This window comes from Colletotrichum jinshuiense, chromosome 5, assembly GCF_051148585.1.
Source record: "Colletotrichum jinshuiense chromosome 5, complete sequence".
Classification (NCBI taxonomy): Eukaryota; Fungi; Ascomycota; class Sordariomycetes; order Glomerellales; family Glomerellaceae; genus Colletotrichum; species Colletotrichum jinshuiense.
The window spans coordinates 1,989,283-2,006,688 of NC_139312.1; the positions used below are offsets into that span (position 1 = coordinate 1,989,283).

The 17,406-nt window shown below is 52.0% G+C and overlaps 5 protein-coding genes across 5 annotated transcripts; 3 read left to right on the forward strand and 2 right to left on the reverse strand.

Annotated features, from left to right (window-relative positions):
• Positions 1–5,655: 5,655 nt before the first annotated feature.
• Positions 5,656–6,792, forward strand: EsH8_V_000505 (NAD(P)H-quinone oxidoreductase; the record flags this gene model as incomplete). Its single annotated transcript, XM_083273021.1, has 3 exons — positions 5,656–5,680; positions 5,738–6,099; positions 6,172–6,792. 3 exons carry the CDS (start codon positions 5,656–5,658, stop codon positions 6,790–6,792), a joined length of 1,008 nt encoding a protein of 335 aa, XP_083125736.1.
• A 1,198-nt stretch (positions 6,793–7,990) lies between these two features.
• On the reverse strand, positions 7,991–9,177 carry EsH8_V_000506 (Alpha/Beta hydrolase protein; the record flags this gene model as incomplete). Its single annotated transcript, XM_083273022.1, has 4 exons — positions 7,991–8,085; positions 8,145–8,832; positions 8,902–8,951; positions 9,003–9,177. 4 exons carry the CDS (start codon positions 9,175–9,177, stop codon positions 7,991–7,993), a joined length of 1,008 nt encoding a protein of 335 aa, XP_083125737.1.
• A 508-nt stretch (positions 9,178–9,685) lies between these two features.
• EsH8_V_000507 (replication factor A subunit protein RFA1) lies at positions 9,686–11,684 on the forward strand (the record flags this gene model as incomplete). Its single annotated transcript, XM_083273023.1, has 4 exons — positions 9,686–9,723; positions 9,784–10,035; positions 10,098–11,534; positions 11,588–11,684. 4 exons carry the CDS (start codon positions 9,686–9,688, stop codon positions 11,682–11,684), a joined length of 1,824 nt encoding a protein of 607 aa, XP_083125738.1.
• A 580-nt stretch (positions 11,685–12,264) lies between these two features.
• EsH8_V_000508 (uncharacterized protein) lies at positions 12,265–13,835 on the reverse strand (the record flags this gene model as incomplete). Its single annotated transcript, XM_083273024.1, has 3 exons — positions 12,265–13,362; positions 13,418–13,627; positions 13,686–13,835. The coding sequence occupies 3 exons, from the start codon at positions 13,833–13,835 to the stop codon at positions 12,265–12,267; spliced, it is 1,458 nt and encodes a 485-aa protein (XP_083125739.1).
• A 911-nt stretch (positions 13,836–14,746) lies between these two features.
• Positions 14,747–16,365, forward strand: EsH8_V_000509 (dihydroorotase; the record flags this gene model as incomplete). Its single annotated transcript, XM_083273025.1, has 10 exons — positions 14,747–14,824; positions 14,884–14,922; positions 14,990–15,177; positions 15,231–15,396; positions 15,459–15,510; positions 15,566–15,614; positions 15,665–15,694; positions 15,748–15,790; positions 15,850–15,876; positions 15,964–16,365. The coding sequence occupies 10 exons, from the start codon at positions 14,747–14,749 to the stop codon at positions 16,363–16,365; spliced, it is 1,074 nt and encodes a 357-aa protein (XP_083125740.1).
• Positions 16,366–17,406: the final 1,041 nt, after the last annotated feature.

The window sequence follows — 17,406 nt, forward strand, 5'->3', positions numbered from 1 at the left end:
CAGTGCGTGTGCTACCTTGCCGCAAGGTAATGGGAGGTTCAGGGACGGTACCTTTGCCCGGCCATGATGGGTGGAGCAGCACATCTCCTGGGTCTGGAGATGAGAAGAGGAGTTAGACTGAGAGGACGAAGAGGGCACACACGCCGCCTTTCCCCTGGCCCCTGGTCCCCTGCTAAGATAGACGCTATCCATGGCTAACATGGGCCCCGTTTTTCATGTTCTCTTTTCCTTTTCACCCAGCGTATTTTACTTTGAGCAAATCAGAAGCAAGCCAGCCGAGCGAGGTTTGGTGCCCAGGGAAGTGAACACGAAGAGAGGCCATTGTGGATGGATTGTGTGGACGGACGGGAAAGGGGGTGGACCGGGTCTCTTCCTCGCTTTCTCTCGCCGGTGGCTTTAGCAGTTGGACATTGGCTTGACTTGGCTGGGCAGGCTAAGTGTTGGCGCCCCTTGGCCTAGTGCTAGTGAACGGACAACGGGATTGGTGTGTGGGTGGTGTGGTGCGTGGTTGTGCAGACAGCGAGCGAGCGAGAGAGAAAGAAAGAAAGAAAGAAAAACAGAACAAGGCGGATAGAATAGGTGGGCTGGAAGCTGGGCTGAAGACTAGGTACGTACCTACCTTGCTCGACCTTGCTAGATGATGTGGTCCAGGTAAGGGTGGGTACAGGATAAGATCAGGGGGGTGTGGGAGCGGATGTAGGATATTATGCATGGAAAGGGGAGCGACCTTGGAGCGTGAGAATTGAGGTGTGAGAATCATTTACCCATCTGCTCCACTTGGGGCCGACTGACCACTCAGAGCCAAAATATGATGAGTGCGGCAGCACGGAACAGAACGGCGAAGCGACCGACCAGCAAGCGCTTGCTTCGCTTGAACGTTTCGTTGATCACCTACGCTTTCTGCCTACTATTCGTGAACAAAGTTCCTGGAAGCTCCTTACTTGCAATTAAGGTCTTGTGTCCAGTTGCGGATCATTGCATCATCCCAAACCTGCAAGGAGTTCGGACGAGCGAGATGAGTTGACTCGAGCCCACCGAGGAAACAGAGGTAAGGTAAGCTTGAGTAGTTTTGGTGGGTCGATCATCAATCAACAGAGCAGCTGCTAGTGGACATGCACTACTCGTACACGTACGCAAGGCTCGTCCTGCCATGCTGGCTCCGATGTCACCGGCCAACTGTTTCTGGGCAGAGATGCCTGTTCGTTGGCGGGGGTTATTTGCTTGACGTGCAGCCGTGATCCGAGATTCCAGACCGCTCTCTGTCAGTCAGCTTCACCGTCCGCATCTTTTGACTTGACTGCAGGCGCCTCTGTTCGCCCCCTGTCTTACCCTCCGTAGCAGGCGATGAATAGACGCGCCAAACTCCCAGAAGGGTCCCATCGTCATTGTGACTGCATTTGCACTGACTGAGTTGCTTCTGCTGTTGTTGTTATTGTTGCCGCCGCTGATGCTGACGGCTGGCTTACCTGCGCCAAAAGAGTGCGAATCAGGAACACGGCCGCGCACTAATGCAGGTACCGTGCAGCGTCTCTGTCGATGAATCCAGCGTTGGAGGCGGCCATGGGCTGAAAGTCGTGCACTATCTCGACACCAATTCGCGTGCCTACCAAAAGAGCCCAAAAATAAAGAGGCCGAGACCAAGATGAGCCAGCTACAAGTCTCCGGAAGAAAGCATCCCCTAGCGGCTGAAAAGACCTTATTGAAAGCCACTGCCTGCACTGCGTCTTGGACCTGACGGAGAAGGAGGCTCAAGGCTGCCGCGAGCCGGGTCAGCGCCAGTGTCCAGGCTTGATACCTAGTCGGCCAGGCTCATTGCGGCAGTGGCAAGCCATATGTAGTAGTTGCCATGAGCTTTGTCCGTTCGCATGGCGTGAAACCGTTGATGAGACTATCGTCCCTCAACTACTCCGCGCCAAAGCAAGTAGGGCTGTTGTTCGTAGTATTTCTCTCGGCTGCGCTCCAAGGCCCTGCTGTGCACCAAAGATGGGTGAGGGGTGAGACTGTTGCGGGTACGGTAGAGTTGCACTTGTAATTGCAGTTTGCAGGAGCAGTTATGGGCGAGCCCGGCACTGGGGGGGGGGGAGGGGAAAGGGGAGATCAAACCTGGAGATACTGGGGGACAAGCCGGAGTAGGGCGGCGACAGGGTAATCTCGGGGGAAATTTGGAATGCAGGAGTTACAATTGGCTCATCCGAGAGAAATCCTTGCCCAGTCGGGAGCCAAATACTGGCCGCTATTAGACCGAGGCAGCCCGTTCGGGCTTGGGCCTTGCGCCAGTTGGTCTCAGTCACGAACCGGAAAAATACGCCGCAGCCGAGTCAAGGTCAGGGGCTCTAACTAAGAGATGGCGAGCCATCGGGATCTGGAAAAAACGATTGGGTACGTATGTACTTGACGGATACTGTGCCCACCAGACCTGCTTCTTTTCACTGTTCATTTCCCGTCTTCCCACAACGGCTCCAGCGTTTCCTATGAGACGTTCATGCCCGTTGTAGTCAAGGCCAGTTGCCAGTGAGACGTAACCTTCGCGCTACCGGCTATGCCGTGCTTTGCGAGATTTGTCCGCGAAGCGTCTGGCAGCGTGGCAACTCAGTCGAAGCTCGAAGAGAATTAACCATCTACAGAGAGTCCAGAATTTTCAATAGAAGGGGCTAAGCACCGGAAGAAATACCGGGCGGGTCCGCATCAGACGAATGCTCCGTATTTAGACCCTGCTCGTCCGAGAGCTATTCAAAGACTGGATGACGGCCAGAGTGTCAGAACACTGGACGGTCGGCCTCAGATCCGCCGTTAAGCAAGGAGAAACTCCATGACTTTCATCCCGGCCTGCAGACCAGAGCATACAGGGTTCCTAAAGGCTTTTTGCACATGTCAAAGTCTCATCGACGCAGGGGAGCAGTCAAACGGGCTTCCAAAGCCCCCTGGGGGTCCCGGCACCCTCCGTCGTCACACCTCCAGACTTCCCTGCCATGGAAGACGACTCGAAGACTGCTTGCTAGGTCCCGATGCTATTCTAGTGCCTCAGTACTATTCCGTCGAGTCAACGTCACTTAAGTCCAGCCAAGTTTAAAGGCGGATACAGAATACAGTTATCGCTCGGGGCAAGTCAGCGTGGATCATCAGAGATATTTTAGATCCAGCGCCACGTTGTCTGATGGTAAACAACGGGCAGCCTGTCCACCGTCTCCAAACAACGTCAACATAGATATCGACGTCCGAGGGGACGCAAGACCTCCACCTCAAACCCCATCCGCCCTGTGTTCAAAATCCTCTCTCAACGGCCGTGGCTGCTTCTGTGCGTATTTGCTTATCCTTCTCATGCCACCCATCAGCCAACCAGTCGTGGGGGTTTGAGGCACCTCCCCCCTCAAACCCCGTTTAGAAGTATTTTTAACACTTCCTCCTACAGGATTGCAGCCATCCCGTTATCTACGGCACCCTAAAGCGCAGCTACTACGCTGACTATGATATCAATGATGGTTGGGGTCGGTCCCTAAATGAAATCGATACCTGGCGACTGACTGACTGTCTGTCTATCTGGAAGCGTACTTCCACGGTTAGCCCCTCATTCGATTCGACTTAAACATGAACCTCTCGATATATTGCAGCGAGCCCAATTCTTCTTGGACAGCAAGCCTATAAACGCTACACTATTGGCCAGATGTGAACATTCACCGTCGATGGTCCAGAAAGCAGCTGCGGGTCTCTTGCCCCGGCCACATGCAGTGGTGTGGTGATGGCCTGTGCGAATGGCCTGGCCGGTCCAGGGTGTTTGCACATTACTTGCCATCATTTAATTTCCACAAAAGATCAGACCTTGGACTCAAATGGAACTATTGACCGATCGTTACCGTCCACCCCTCCTTTCCATCATCCATCAACCTGCATATGGGACGGATGGAACGAGATGAGATGGTACCTGCAGCTGCAGTCAGTTCCTTTATTGATGCCTTCTGCTTTTGGAACCGCCAGGAGTCAGGTGTCCTGAATAACCCCGTGGGTGACTGAGCACACAGCCGTCGCGTCATATGTTCATTTTGAGCGTTTTGATCATTTTGGTGCCTTCTCTCGTCGACAGCTTCTTGGGCTTCTTTCATGTTCATTTCGTATTCTCTCTCTTGGCTCCAAATACGGTTACCCAATCCTCGAAACAGTGCTGCATCCTAAGCCTGCCGAGATTGATCTCCTCACCCTCTGCCACTACGTATCTGAAGACCCAGTCCTGTGGACTCAGGGTTCCTTATCTGACAGCCCACTTTGTGGATGTTCAGCTTGGCAGATAATTCCCCTTGGGGTAGATTCACTGTCACATCGTCTTTCGGCTCCTAGGCCCGACCAAGCTAGGCCCCAGTCAAGGGTGGCAGTATTTGGCATCGTCTGTCCGGCCCCCAGGTAATATTCGCCTCATGAACCGCGGAGACGAGGTGCACCGATGCTTATCAGTTTTTACTTGCCTTCAACCGCATTGGTTTCTCCCCGGAATGTTGACGGAGCTTTTCAGTACTTGAAAAACGCACTTGGATTCAAAATGGACATGTTAGGTATAGGCCTCTATGAAAGCACGTATTCATAGGTCCTTGATACAAATCTGCGATTCTTTACAAATCTTAAGCAGCTATTTATCTTCTCGGTGTGGTCCTCCGGTTCTCTGCCAACTGCCGCGATAACGATTCAACAGGGCAACTGGTTTGTAAACCAATACCTGGCGGACGCCTACGCCCATTGACTTCCGCTTTCATGAGCTGTTTCATATGGGACCAGATGTGGCCCCCAGGAAGACTGACGATGACATTCAAGCGGGGTTCTTCGATATTCCTGTTTGGGTTTAATAAAAGGTATCAACATCCGCACTTACGCTGGTTGATACTGGCTATTGAGATGGGGCCATTCTGTTAACAGGCTTGTAACGAGCGGTGCAACCGGCTTCAATGTTAGAGCATAGTCAGCCGGTTCCCGCTTACTGCCATGAAAAGGTTGCCCTCCTCGAGGTGACAAATGCTAGCATGAGTTATAAGGAAGCCAAACCCTGTTCATCTGCAGGGAGACGACCCGGTATATCTCGTGCTTGAGAATAGTATAGAGCCAGCGCTGGTATAAGTCGAGTTTGCAACCTGTGGCCAACTGCTTGTGCTTGACACGTTGGCACGTTGCCACAATAGCCTCCACTTTCTTCAAAGCCTTCAAGGGAAGACTCTTATGCGAGATGAGTAACGGGGTTCAATCGAAAAGACTGAACTAGCACGAGAGCCATGAGCCCGTCGCACCCATCGCCCCTGTTTTTCCCCGCTACAGTCACTCGGAGCGACCCCAAATTACGATAAATGAAGCGGATGCTTGTTGTCAACCCTTGGTTGTGTACCATCGGTAGGGCTAGATGGCGATCGGCCATGGATATTTTAGTTCGAAGGTGCCGTAAAGCTGTGGGCAGAAACGGCACGGAAATGTTGCAGTCGATCACGGTGCAAGAGGGTGTGCTACATTTGGCGGCGTCCCTGTGGATTAGTCAGTGGGTCCGGACGCACGTCATTGAGGGGAACTACACGGAACCTCGGCGACAATACAGCTACTTGATGACAAGTAAAATTTCACGGAGTACTCATATATCGTCTAAATCGCACAAACTTGAGATTTGATACTGATCGTGTCATTAAAAACATGGCTTCAACCATGAGAGCAGTTGGTACGACGAGGTTGCAAAAGCGAAAAACCAAAGATCATTAGCTTACAAATGCAACAGATATCAAGGGGGGCAAAGGCCCCAAGGAGAACTTATTCATCAACCCCGATACGCCGAAGCCGACCGCGGGTAATGGCGAGGCTCTCGTTAAGATCAAGGCCTTCGGTATCAACCGCATGGACCAGATCCAGCGTCTTGGCATGTACCCGCTCCCGCCTCAGGCGCCCAAAACCCTTGGAGTCGAGTTCAGCGGAACGATCGAATCCTTTGGTGGCGGCGACCATGGTAACTTCAAAGTTGGAGACGAGGTCTTTGGCCTTGCTTACGGAGGCGCGTACGCTGAGTTTGTTGCTGTCAACAGCAAGATGCTGCTGCACAAGCCCGAATATCTGTCGTGGGAGCAGGCTGCCGGCATTCCAGAGGTGGGCACCCCTACCTCCTCCCTTTCTCTACCCTTTATTTCACAGTGATTGACGGATTTAACATGAAATTAGACCTGGATCACGGCGACACAGGCACTGTTTCTCGTAGGCGAATTCTCAAAGGGCAAGTCTGTCCTCTGGCATGCCGGCGCCTCTGGTGTTTCCATCGCGGGCATCCAGCTGTCCAAGGACGCCGGCGCGTCCGCCATCTACGCAACGGCCGGGTCCAAGGAAAAATGCGACTTTGTCGTCAACGAAGTTGGCGCCACAGCGGCGTTCAACTACAAGGAGGAAGACTGGGCGGAGAAGATCAAAGAGGTCACGGGCGGCAAGGGCGTGGACCTGATCGTGGACTTTGTCGGCGGCGGGTACTTCCAGAAGAACCTCGATGTTGCGGCGCGGGATGCGCACATCGTGTTGCTGGGCCTGCTGGGCGGACCCAACATCGAGGGGGCCAACATTGGGCCTCTGCTGTACAAGAGGATCAGGCTTGAGGGCAGCACGCTGCGTAGCAGGGATGTTGATTATCAGGGGAAGTTGAGGGACCGGTTGGAGGAGTACGTGCCGCACTTCAAGACTGGCAAACTCAAAGTTGTCGTCGATACCGTGTTGCCGTGGGAGAAGGTTCAAGAGGCCCATGCACTACTGGAGGCAAACAAAAACACGGGCAAGATTATCTGTACCATCTCCTAGAAAATAGTAGGATATAAGATGTTACGTTGACTTAATTGTCTGTGGCCCGGAAAGTAAGGTGACGGGTGGCCTTTACTCCCCCAACCATGCTATCAACCAGTTCGTCTTCCCGCGGTATCTCACGAATAAACCCATTTACAGAGTCTTACCTAGTTGATTCAAAGGCTTGTAGGCTGAATATATCAGGTCTCCTAGTTACGCGCAGCCTAGACTGCCTCTCTGATATACATTGGTTTTAGAGGGCTATAGGTGTCTGCCAGCCCATTTTCGTAACACATTCCAATATGTAGTGAGGAGGCTTCTTTCATGAGGTGCCCCGATTGCCCAGTCGTTCCAATCCCGGATATTGCGTGACACAGCGGACGACCCAGGGATATGTGGGGTTTGAAAATCCTCCTCGTCAGCGGTGGCTCAACGTCGCACCCAGGATAGTAACTGAAGCTGACTATGGCCACCCTTAAAGAAATCGTACCCGCGAGCAGAGGAAAGAGTATCGCGCTCGGCGTTTGGATATTGCTTTCGCCAACGTATCAATGATGCAAGCCGAGGCTGAAGTTGTAGAACAACCCCGAAATTATTGACCATGTCCAGCATTTGTCATATTGTGAATGGCCCCATTGTGGAGTGTCCTGAAGAATGGGACGAGAGACCGACATGGAGGTGGTTGTACAGTGACCCGTATAAGCCGAGTTCATGGATTCTACTCTTTCATGAGTTAGAAGGAATGGTCGGTATACGGACGTACAGTCCAGGTTGGTTGTAGTTTTTATGAATCATGGACGAACAAAAAGGGCACGTGGCACAATTTGGGGGCTCAGGGTGTTTCCCCAAGGCTAGTCGCTCGATTTTCATGTACTACTACATTTTCCAGATACTATAACAGCTGCGAGTGATGTGTAAATGTGGCTTTGCCACTACCAATACGTTGGGCCATGGGAATTCAAGTTTCACGGGCGAACAGAGTCTCATTTACAACAAGCGAGAACGACTGCCAGGGCGAGACAGATGTGTATTCGATATTTCGGCGCAAAGTGGCGCCCAAGAAGGAAATGTAGGAGGGTTGCAGTATTGAAATAATACCCCTTTGGTTGCGGAAGAGGTTCATCCGAAGAACCGTTGTCAATGTTGCGAGTTGGACTATCATAACAGAAGCATAGGCTATCAAACAATCAAACACTAAGCGCCCCCCACCATTCTTCTAGTGCTCCTTGATCCATTTCAGCATTTGCTCGTAAGCAGTACTTTGGGCGTCCTTAATTGACCCATCCTGGTATTCACCAACAACGGCAAAGCCTGCGTCCTATGTTAGCATGCAGAAGTGGCGATATTGTGCCGTATGCAGAAAGACTTACCGTGAGGCACGCCAGGGTAGACCTGGACCTCATGTTCCAAGTTTGCCTTTGACATAACATCTTCGCCATAGGTTCGGACCTCCTCGGGGAAAAGAGGATCATTCTCGACGCAGACGAGGGATATGGGGACTTTGATGCCCGTAAAATCGTCAGGGACAACCGAAGCGCCGTGTGCTATCGCACCGACCTTGATAAAAGGGCCGGTCTTGACTTCGCCGGCTTCAGCATCGGCCAGACCTTGACCTCCTGCAGTCACCTTTTTGTCTGAGCCCAGGTGGAGAATGTATCGTCCTCCAATGCAGTAGCCAACGGCGTAAATACCGTCACCGTTCTTCACCGCGTCGCCGAACTTCTCCTTGACACCCTCAATGACTTTGTACAGGATGGGCAAAACCCTCTCTTCAGTTTGCCGCGCCAGCCACATATCAATCTGGAAGCTCTTCGCCGTCTCGACAATCTTCATTTTGAAAGCATCTAGAAAAGATCCAGTATCTTCGCTATCAATCGTCGAAGAGTTGGGTGCCGCATCGCCGTTGAACAGGTCAGGCATGACTACCACGAAGCCCTCGCCGGCGAACCTATCCGCCTGAATCTGATTGTTTGTCGACTTCAAGCCCGTGCCTCCTGTCAAGAGGAGCAGGAGTCTGGCTGGCGCATGAGGGTAGTCGGCGGGTTTCGAAATGTAGGTCTGGACTAGGTTAGCCTCTGTGATCAGGATTGCGAAACGCTAATGAATATGACACGAAAGGCTACTGACTTCAACATCGTTGATCCTGATGATCTCGCCGGTCGAGGACTGACCGGCCGCTAGGCAAGTTAGTATCGCGCAAGTAACCAAATTTCATCGAGAACACTAACGAGTTGGGCGGTCCGACACGCAATGCTCGCTATGCCCTCCAGCTCCTCCCGTAGCAGTTGTGGGGCTTGATTGCGCGGGGGTATCGGCAGCAGACGTGTTCTCAGTCACGGGCTCAGCGACCGTCTCGGCGGCATCGCTCTCGGGAGCTTTCGTCGCAACGTCGATCTGGGTCATTTTGGTGGGCGGGGTATGGGTGAATGTGCGGAGCACGGCGATACAAGACGAACGGTTGGAGGAGACGAAGAAATGTCGATGAATAGCTGAAATATCCGCTGGATATTGGCAACCTGAGCTACTTTTCTCACTTTGTACTGCTTTTGAAAAGGGTTGTACGTGCTAAGTACGGTGCATAGCTCGTAACACCACCAGGATGACGTCTCAGCTTGATGCTTGTAGCTGCCCCGCGAGCAGCTACCATTGTGGTACGTACCTGCCTCTCTTTCTCCCTTCCCCATACCATGAGCGCAAGATTCACTGGGCAGGGAAAGGGCGCAGGGACCAGCTTACCTAAGGAATGAACCCCGCCATCAACTTTTGGAAAGCCATTTAATTAAGACGCGTCGTTCTCGGTTGACGCGTCTTTGCCTCTCCCATCTCGCGAAGATCTTGCAGCTACCCTCCATCCTATCCAGTCCAGACGACAGACTTGCACAAGATACTACGCTTTCGATCGACTTTAACAATGGATGCTGAATCAAAGATCACAAAAGGTGCCTTGGAGTAAGTGCATCTACTTTTTTTCCCCGGGCCATTGTCCCTGTACTGACTGAGCGTGATCAGCGCCATCTTCAACGACCCTGAAGGCGCCCCCACGAGATTCCCGGTTCCAGTACTTCAGTGCCTACAGATCAAGCCCCTGGCCGCGCAAGCAGGAGGTGCCGAAAGATACCGTATCGTCTTGAGCGATGTAACCAACTACGTTCAGTGCATGCTAGCTACGCAGGTGAACCACGTCGTTCACGACAACAAGCTGGTCAGGAACTGTATCGTACGGATTACTCAGTACCAGGCAAACTCTGTCAAAGGAAAGAAGTGAGTGCCACTCTTGACTCTCTCATGTGAATTTTGAAGATTGTGTTCTAACACTTATCTAGCATCTTGATCATTCTTGGCCTCGAGGTCATTGAGCAGCTCGGCACTCCAGACAAGATTGGCGAGCCCCAAGCCTTCGAAGCGAAGCCTCCCGCAGCAGCCAACACAACTATCGGCGGCCAGAACTTCTACGGCGTAAAGGAGGAGGAGACAAAGCCTGCTAAACCTCAACAATCGATACCCACACGCACCGCTGGAGGAGCAACTGGCCAACATGGAAGCAACAACATCTACCCCATCGAAGCCCTCTCCCCATACGCTCACAAGTGGACCATTAAGGCTCGCATTACACAAAAGTCGGACATCAGGACATGGCACAAGCCAAGTGGCGAGGGAAAGCTCTTCAGTGTGAACCTCCTCGACGAGAGCGGCGAAATCAAGGCCACTGGCTTCAACGAACAAGTCGATCAGTTCTATGAACTACTTCAGGAAGGAGGCGTTTACTACATCTCCAACCCGTGCAAGGTCCAGCTTGCTAAGAAGCAGTTCACAAACCTGCCGAACGACTACGAACTTACTTTCGAGCGCGATACCCTCATCGAGAAGGCCGAGGACCAGAGCAGTGTGCCACAGGTGCGGTTCAACTTCTGTAACATTCAAGAGCTTCAGGAGGTCGAGAAAGATGCCACTGTTGATGTCATCGGTGTTCTGAAGGAGGTTGCCGAGGTGTCGCAGATTGTTTCCAAGTCAACTGGCAAACCTTACGAGAAGCGAGAGCTTACACTTGTTGATGACACCAACTATTCGGTACGCGTCACCATTTGGGGCAAGAGCGCCACTAGCTTTGATGCAAAGCCTGAGTCCATAGTTGCCTTCAAGGGCACCAAGGTGTCGGACTTTGGCGGCCGTAGTCTCAGCTTGTTGTCTTCTGGTACGATGTCCATCGACCCGGACATTCCCGATGCTCACCGGTTGAAGGGCTGGTACGACTCTTCTGGCCGTAACGATACCTTTAGCAGCCACAACAACATGGCCAGCATGGGTAACGCTACCGGCCGCAAGGATCAAGACAAGTCCATTTTGCAGGTGAAGGAAGAGAATTTGGGCATGGAGAACCAGGACTACTTCAACCTGAAGGCCACCATCGTTTACATCAAGCAAGACAACTTTGCCTACCCGGCGTGTTCGAACGAGGGTTGCAACAAGAAGGTCACTGACATGGGCGATGGCACCTGGCGCTGCGAGAAGTGCGACGTCTCCCATCCCAAGCCCGAGTACCGCTACATCATGTCCGTTAACGTGTGTGACCACACCAACCAGCTATGGCTCAGCTGCTTCGATGATGTTGGCCGCGTTATTATGGGCATGACGGCTGATGAGCTCACGGCTTTGCGCGAGGAAGATGACACGAAGCTGGCCCAGGCGTTTGAGGAAGCGAATTGCCGCAAGCTGAACTTCCGTTGCCGTGCCAAAATGGACACATTCGGCGAGTCTCAAAGGTATGCGATCTGATCTCTCAAGTTTTAGATTCTGTGACATTAACAATCATCAGGGTACGCTACCAAGTCATGAGCGCAACCCAGATTGACTACAAGGCCGAAGGGGCCAAGCTTGCAGATCTCATCAAGCAGTTCGGCATCAGCTCCTAGGCCAGCAGAAATATTGCCCGTCGTGTTTCGCAAAGCAAGGATAACTCACGGCAGGCATCAATGGCACATGTATGAGTGTAGACTGAGATAAGAAAAGGGCTGGGAGTGGGGGAATAAAATCTGATGAGCTACGAGGCAAGGGACTGGTGGTCACAAATGTCCACCAGGTATTTTTTTGTAGGGGAGAATAGAATTAATGGCAGACGAGAAATACCATTTGTTAAGTTTTCGTTTTCTCTGAGTCATACAAACTCGAGCCCGCCTACGTATGATGCTGGTGATGGAGCCAATGCCTCTTGCCGGCAAAGTAATTTCCCTTGTGAACCTGTTCTCGTAACGCCAGCCTGATGCCCACGATCTCAAATAGTCGTCTATTAAGCCACACTAAGGTCAAATCCCTCTCTCCCCCCTCCCCCGTGTGCGCGGGTGTGTCTCCTTTCTCATGTAAAGACCTGCCTCGCTCCCATGCCTTCGTTACTTCGTGAATACAAGGCGCGATTGCGTCGCCTCATGCCATCAGGATATATTCCGCCGGGCCGCCTTGATGAGCTTTGTCACTTTCAAGTTCAGTAGCACCCTTCTAGGGGTGCTGGATCCCGGTCATGAGATCCTCGTCCTCAATGGAGGCGTCGAAACCGAACTCTACGTTCTGAGACTGGCCGCCATCCTTATCCTGGCGTTTCTGTTCACGAATAATGTGCTTGGCATAATCCTTGGAGGCCGCAAGACGAGCGTCGCTGGCCTGGGCAAACTTGTTGAGGGTCTTGACACGCGCGTCATCCCTGATCTTCTTCTGGTACTCGATGTACTCGATCTCCTTGTCGCGCGGGAGGAAGGTGAGGCACTTGACCCCGTCGGGGCTGACATCCAGAGCCCCCTTGAGCATTCCGCTATCGATCATCCCTTGAAGAAGTTCTTCAACCTCTTGGTCGGTCTCGAGGTTGCGGGCCGTCTCGGCACAGAGTGTCTGTTGACGGATCTCCAGGACACTGATCTTGTAGTACACATCCGCGAGGCCAAGGATCTGCCACTTCTGGTACGCCATAACAACTTCCTTGATGAGCGTGGCGGTCTGGTCTGTAGTCCACGTCTCAGCGCCTTTCTCAATCTCGGCCTTGAATTGTTCCACATTGGTGGTCGAAAACAGGGCAGCAACGTCCGTGTAGGGCTTCGAAAGTGCTGAGTATGATTTTGTGGCGCTGGAACTGATCTGGCTCGGCAGAGTCGGTGTCTGGCCGATTGCCAAGAGACCTGTGAGGATCCACCGCTTGTGAGAGTCGGTCATGATCTTGCTCACGGACGTGTCTCTAGAGGGCCAAGCAACGATTCTCCGGTAGGCCTTGTGTGCGTCCGCCCATCTGAGTTTCGCCGTGAATATCAGAGCAGTAATATATTCATGCTCCATCACGGCCTCGCGGCTCAGGGGCTCGGTCAGGTGTGTGGATGGGGTGATATAGGCAGCCGGTGACGCTGTCAAATCGCATAGATACGTTGGGCGATCTTGGTCTTTCATACCCGGAAGAAAAACCCATGGTTTCTCGAGAAGTGGCAGCACCTCATCCCAATTCGTTGTCTCGAAGGCTAGCTTGACCACGGCAAGATGGAGGCTCGTGAGCACGGCACAATCGGGATCGAGTCGTCTCAACGCGGCAACAACGACATCGACTGCCTGGCGCGCCTATATAATATTAATCAGCCGTATGTAGCAAGTGCGATCATGGGTTGAGCTATACCGGAAAGAATTTGCACTCTACTACATCCTTGACCAGGTCATAAAATACGTCACCAACGTAGCGTATCTGTCGTCCGTCGAAAGACAGCAAGAACCGAAGAACATACTCTCGGAAAGAGTCGGGTGATATGGGAAGGGAAGTCTCGTCTATGTGCTTGAGGGTGTTTAGAATCGCTAGGTGTGAGATCGAGTGGTTGGTGGGGTGGACGATCTGTCGGTTCGTTGTTAGCAACATCAAACACCCAACAGTGGGGGAAGCGCCAACGGACTTCGAGCAGCTGCGGAGCTTTGGCCACGATGGCAGGTGCCTGGTCCTTGAACAGCCGTGAGATCTTCGTGATGTGGCTTTTGACCGTCTTATCGTAGACCTCGTCCGATGCATAATTCTCGTACTCGAAATACAAGAGAGTCTCGTCCATCTTGTCGGTGTTTCGGATGCCTCGCAGAAAGAGAGACGCTGAGTGAAGACGACGAGCTTGCGCTCCAACGTATCTGAGAGCAGCAGTCTTAGGAAACCTGACACGTGATGACGGCTTGTATTTCTCGAGGTCGACAAGAGGAAGAAGGTGGCAGGGAGTAATTCGGTCGAGAGGAAGGGAGAGATTCGCGAGTCGAGGGCGCAATTCAACGTCGTCGTAGGCAGCCTCGTACTGAAGCTTGAGCCCACAACGTTGGAGGTGACCCCGGAGCTGGTTGAGCCACTGAGTCCACTCCATCATGGTGGGGGTGATATGGTCCGTGCGTGATCTGGTCAAGATGCTTACATTCGCTTAATTGTCGGATAAATGTTTGGTCAACTCGGTGAGTCCAGGTGAAGAAATGAAGCAGGCAAGGTGTGGCCCCGCTACGATCCCATACAGTGGGGCATTACCCCTCACACACCGACCTGCACTACATGCTACTACCATTCACTGAGAACTTCCTTTTTTGTTCACATTGTGGGTTGGCCAGAATATAAAAAGTGAATATGTCACCCATGAATATTATAGCATAAAAACTGAGCCCCTAATACATGAACTATTTTATATAAAGTGTTGTGAATTGATCTGCCTCTCAGATTTGAGAATTTGGGGAACCTGGTCCGTTACCCCGCCCCCACCAAACTTCGACGAAAAACATTTCGCGATAGGGGACTCGGACTAAGACATGCTTTAAGGCACCCACTACACAGAGCGAAAAGTTGTATCACGCGCAAGACTGATTACAGTAAACTTTAAGTATGTAAGGGCCGTCTACTATTATGGGTTCATCTGTCTAATGGCGATCATAGGATATACCTTTTTGAAGTCAATTTCACACCAGATATACTTCTTATCAACCACATTCCGCAATGCCTCTCCCTGATACCGTTGAGTTGCCTGCGGCCTTTGATGCCCACGTCCATGTTCGGGATGGCGACATGTGCAAGGTATGCAAGTACAGTGGCTCTGCTAAGTTCTCAGAAACACCAAGAAGCTGATTTCATAGATCGTCGCCCCGACTGTTCGCCCGGGAGGAGTGAACCAGGTAAGTCCTACAGTATCATCATAGCAGCAATCCATTACTGAGATATAGCGCACATGCGCTCGGGTAGGTATTGATTATGCCTAATACAACCCCTCCGGTTACGACCGTTAAGATGGCTTTGGATTACTCTTCGCGCATCAAGGAGGCTCTGGGACAAGATGCGGTCAAGCTACTTATGACGCTTTACCTCCACCCGGATGTCACACCTGAAACCATCAGAGAGGCGAAAAAGGCTGGCGTTGCTGCTGTAAAGAGGTAAACTCTCTTTTGAGCTTTGTTTCTGCAGACGTTTTCTGACCTTCGTTTAGTTATCCCGCCGGCGTCACAACCAACAGCTCCGCTGGAGTTGTGGATTACGACGCCTTCCATGAGGTCTTCAAGGCCATGGAGGAGGTCGACCTGATACTGTGTCTCCACGGAGAATGCCCGTCTCACGCTGGTAGTGATATTACGACTCTCAATGCTGAGTCCAAAGTAAGCAGACAAGCGGTAGGGCAAGATTGACTAGAATATGCTCACTCACAACTTTGCACTAGTTTCTACCAACGTTGAAGGCCCTCCACGCGAAGTATCCCAAGCTCAGGATCAGTAAGTCAATCTCGCTTTATGTTTGAATTCTGGAGAAATTGAGCTGATAGCGTAGTCCTTGAGCACTGCACAACTGCCGAGGCAGTTGAAGCCGTCAAGTCATGGTGAGTTCTGATCGTCCAGAGTAGATGAGATATGACTAACAGCTCCCAAGCGGCCCTAACGTTGCCGGTACCATTACTTGGTATGTATTCAAGCCTGATGTGTTGGTAAAGGCGCTCATACTTATGTCATTAGCCACCATCTTTTTATCACCATCGACGACGTCGTTGGCGATGCGGTATGATTGAACGGACCTTAGTATCCATCGCTTGGCAAGGCTAATATTAAGGCATACAGTTGAACTTCTGCAAGCCCATTGCAAAGGTGAGCCTATTCAAACCGTCCCGGCGCGTCAAATACACTATTACCTTACCTCAATGCCCGTCTATCATCAACTAACCAGTACCCCAGCTTCCCGCTGACCGCAAGGCCCTCCTCAATGCTGTTGCCAGCAGCAACGGCAAATTTTTCCTCGGTACTGACTCGGCGCCGCACCCCATCACCTCCAAGACGGGACCTTCCAAGGCTGCTGCAGGCGTCTTCACCCAGCCATATGCTGTTCAGTACCTCCTCACCGCTCTTGACGAGGCTGTTGCCCGCGGTGAGCTTAAGGATGAGGACATCACCCAGGAGGCCCTCGAGGGATTCGTCAGCGGCTTCGGTCGTAAGTTCTACGGTACCGAGGTCGAGAAGGAGGAGCGAATCCGTCTCACTCGTGGCGGCGCCGTTGTCAACCAGACCTTCGATGGTAAGGGTATTCAGGTTATACCGTTCCGTGCAGGTAAGGAGACTTGGAGCCTTACTTGGCTGTAGGTGGGCGGTTGGGCAGACATTACCAGCCCCTCAAAAGCGGCTAGGAGAAGAATATCGGCATAAGATGTTATTTTGCTAGACTTTTGCCTGTGTGCCTCTGATGTTGGCGTGTCTTCTATAACGCATACTCTCGAACAAAAAAAGCAGTCTTCCGACAAAATCCACAATCTGTCGTTCCTCGTATCTCATTGCGTTTTCTACCTCTCTCATTTCCATCCAACAGTTTTCATCAAGACCTAGGTCTAAAAAGAACCAAATCTAGAATCAAGGACATTTTCGCTCATGCTCGTGTCAAGGGAGCTCAGCATCGCAAAGTTGCTCGATGGGTTGAAGTTGCCTAGGGTCTGATGATACATCTGACTGTGATCAGAGGCTTGCTTCGAAGGAGGACCGATCGGACCCCAGACGCAGGGGGAGGTATGAGTATTCATGTTCTGCTGATACGGAGACCTCAACTCTGCTTCTTATATCAGCTTCAATACCATGCAGGAGAAGCCTCCAAGTATTTACCTGCAGGCGGTCTGCACGCTCCATTATGTCCCACTGGCGACATCGATATCATCTGTGATTGCACCCTAGCTCCATCGGCCCTCCGCCACGACTGCGATGCTCTCGACGGACTTGCCAGTCCCCTTTCACTCTTCATAGGCGAAGACAGGCCACTCTGCTGTTGCTGATGAGGATCGAAGAAAACTTCGGTATTGCCGTTGTCCTGCTGCAGCCGCTGCAACTCAGCCTGTTGCTTCTTCCACCATGTTGGTAATCCATGGAATAGACCCAGTGAATGCTGCGTCGCCTTGTCCAAGGGCATTTCGTGTTTGTACTTGCATCCCTGCTGCGTGAAGGCGCAGACGCCCTCATGCACCCACTTGTCGCAGTAGATCTTTGCTTTCTTCGGTGGAACGGGAGAGGACGCAACGATGTGATCGATTCTCTTCTATGGTAGATACGCTCGTCAGCAAATGGCTTCTCGCGAGGTAAGACAAAGACAGAAGGGGACAACAGGGTGCGGAGAGAGGATTGATTATTACCTGAAGAGCA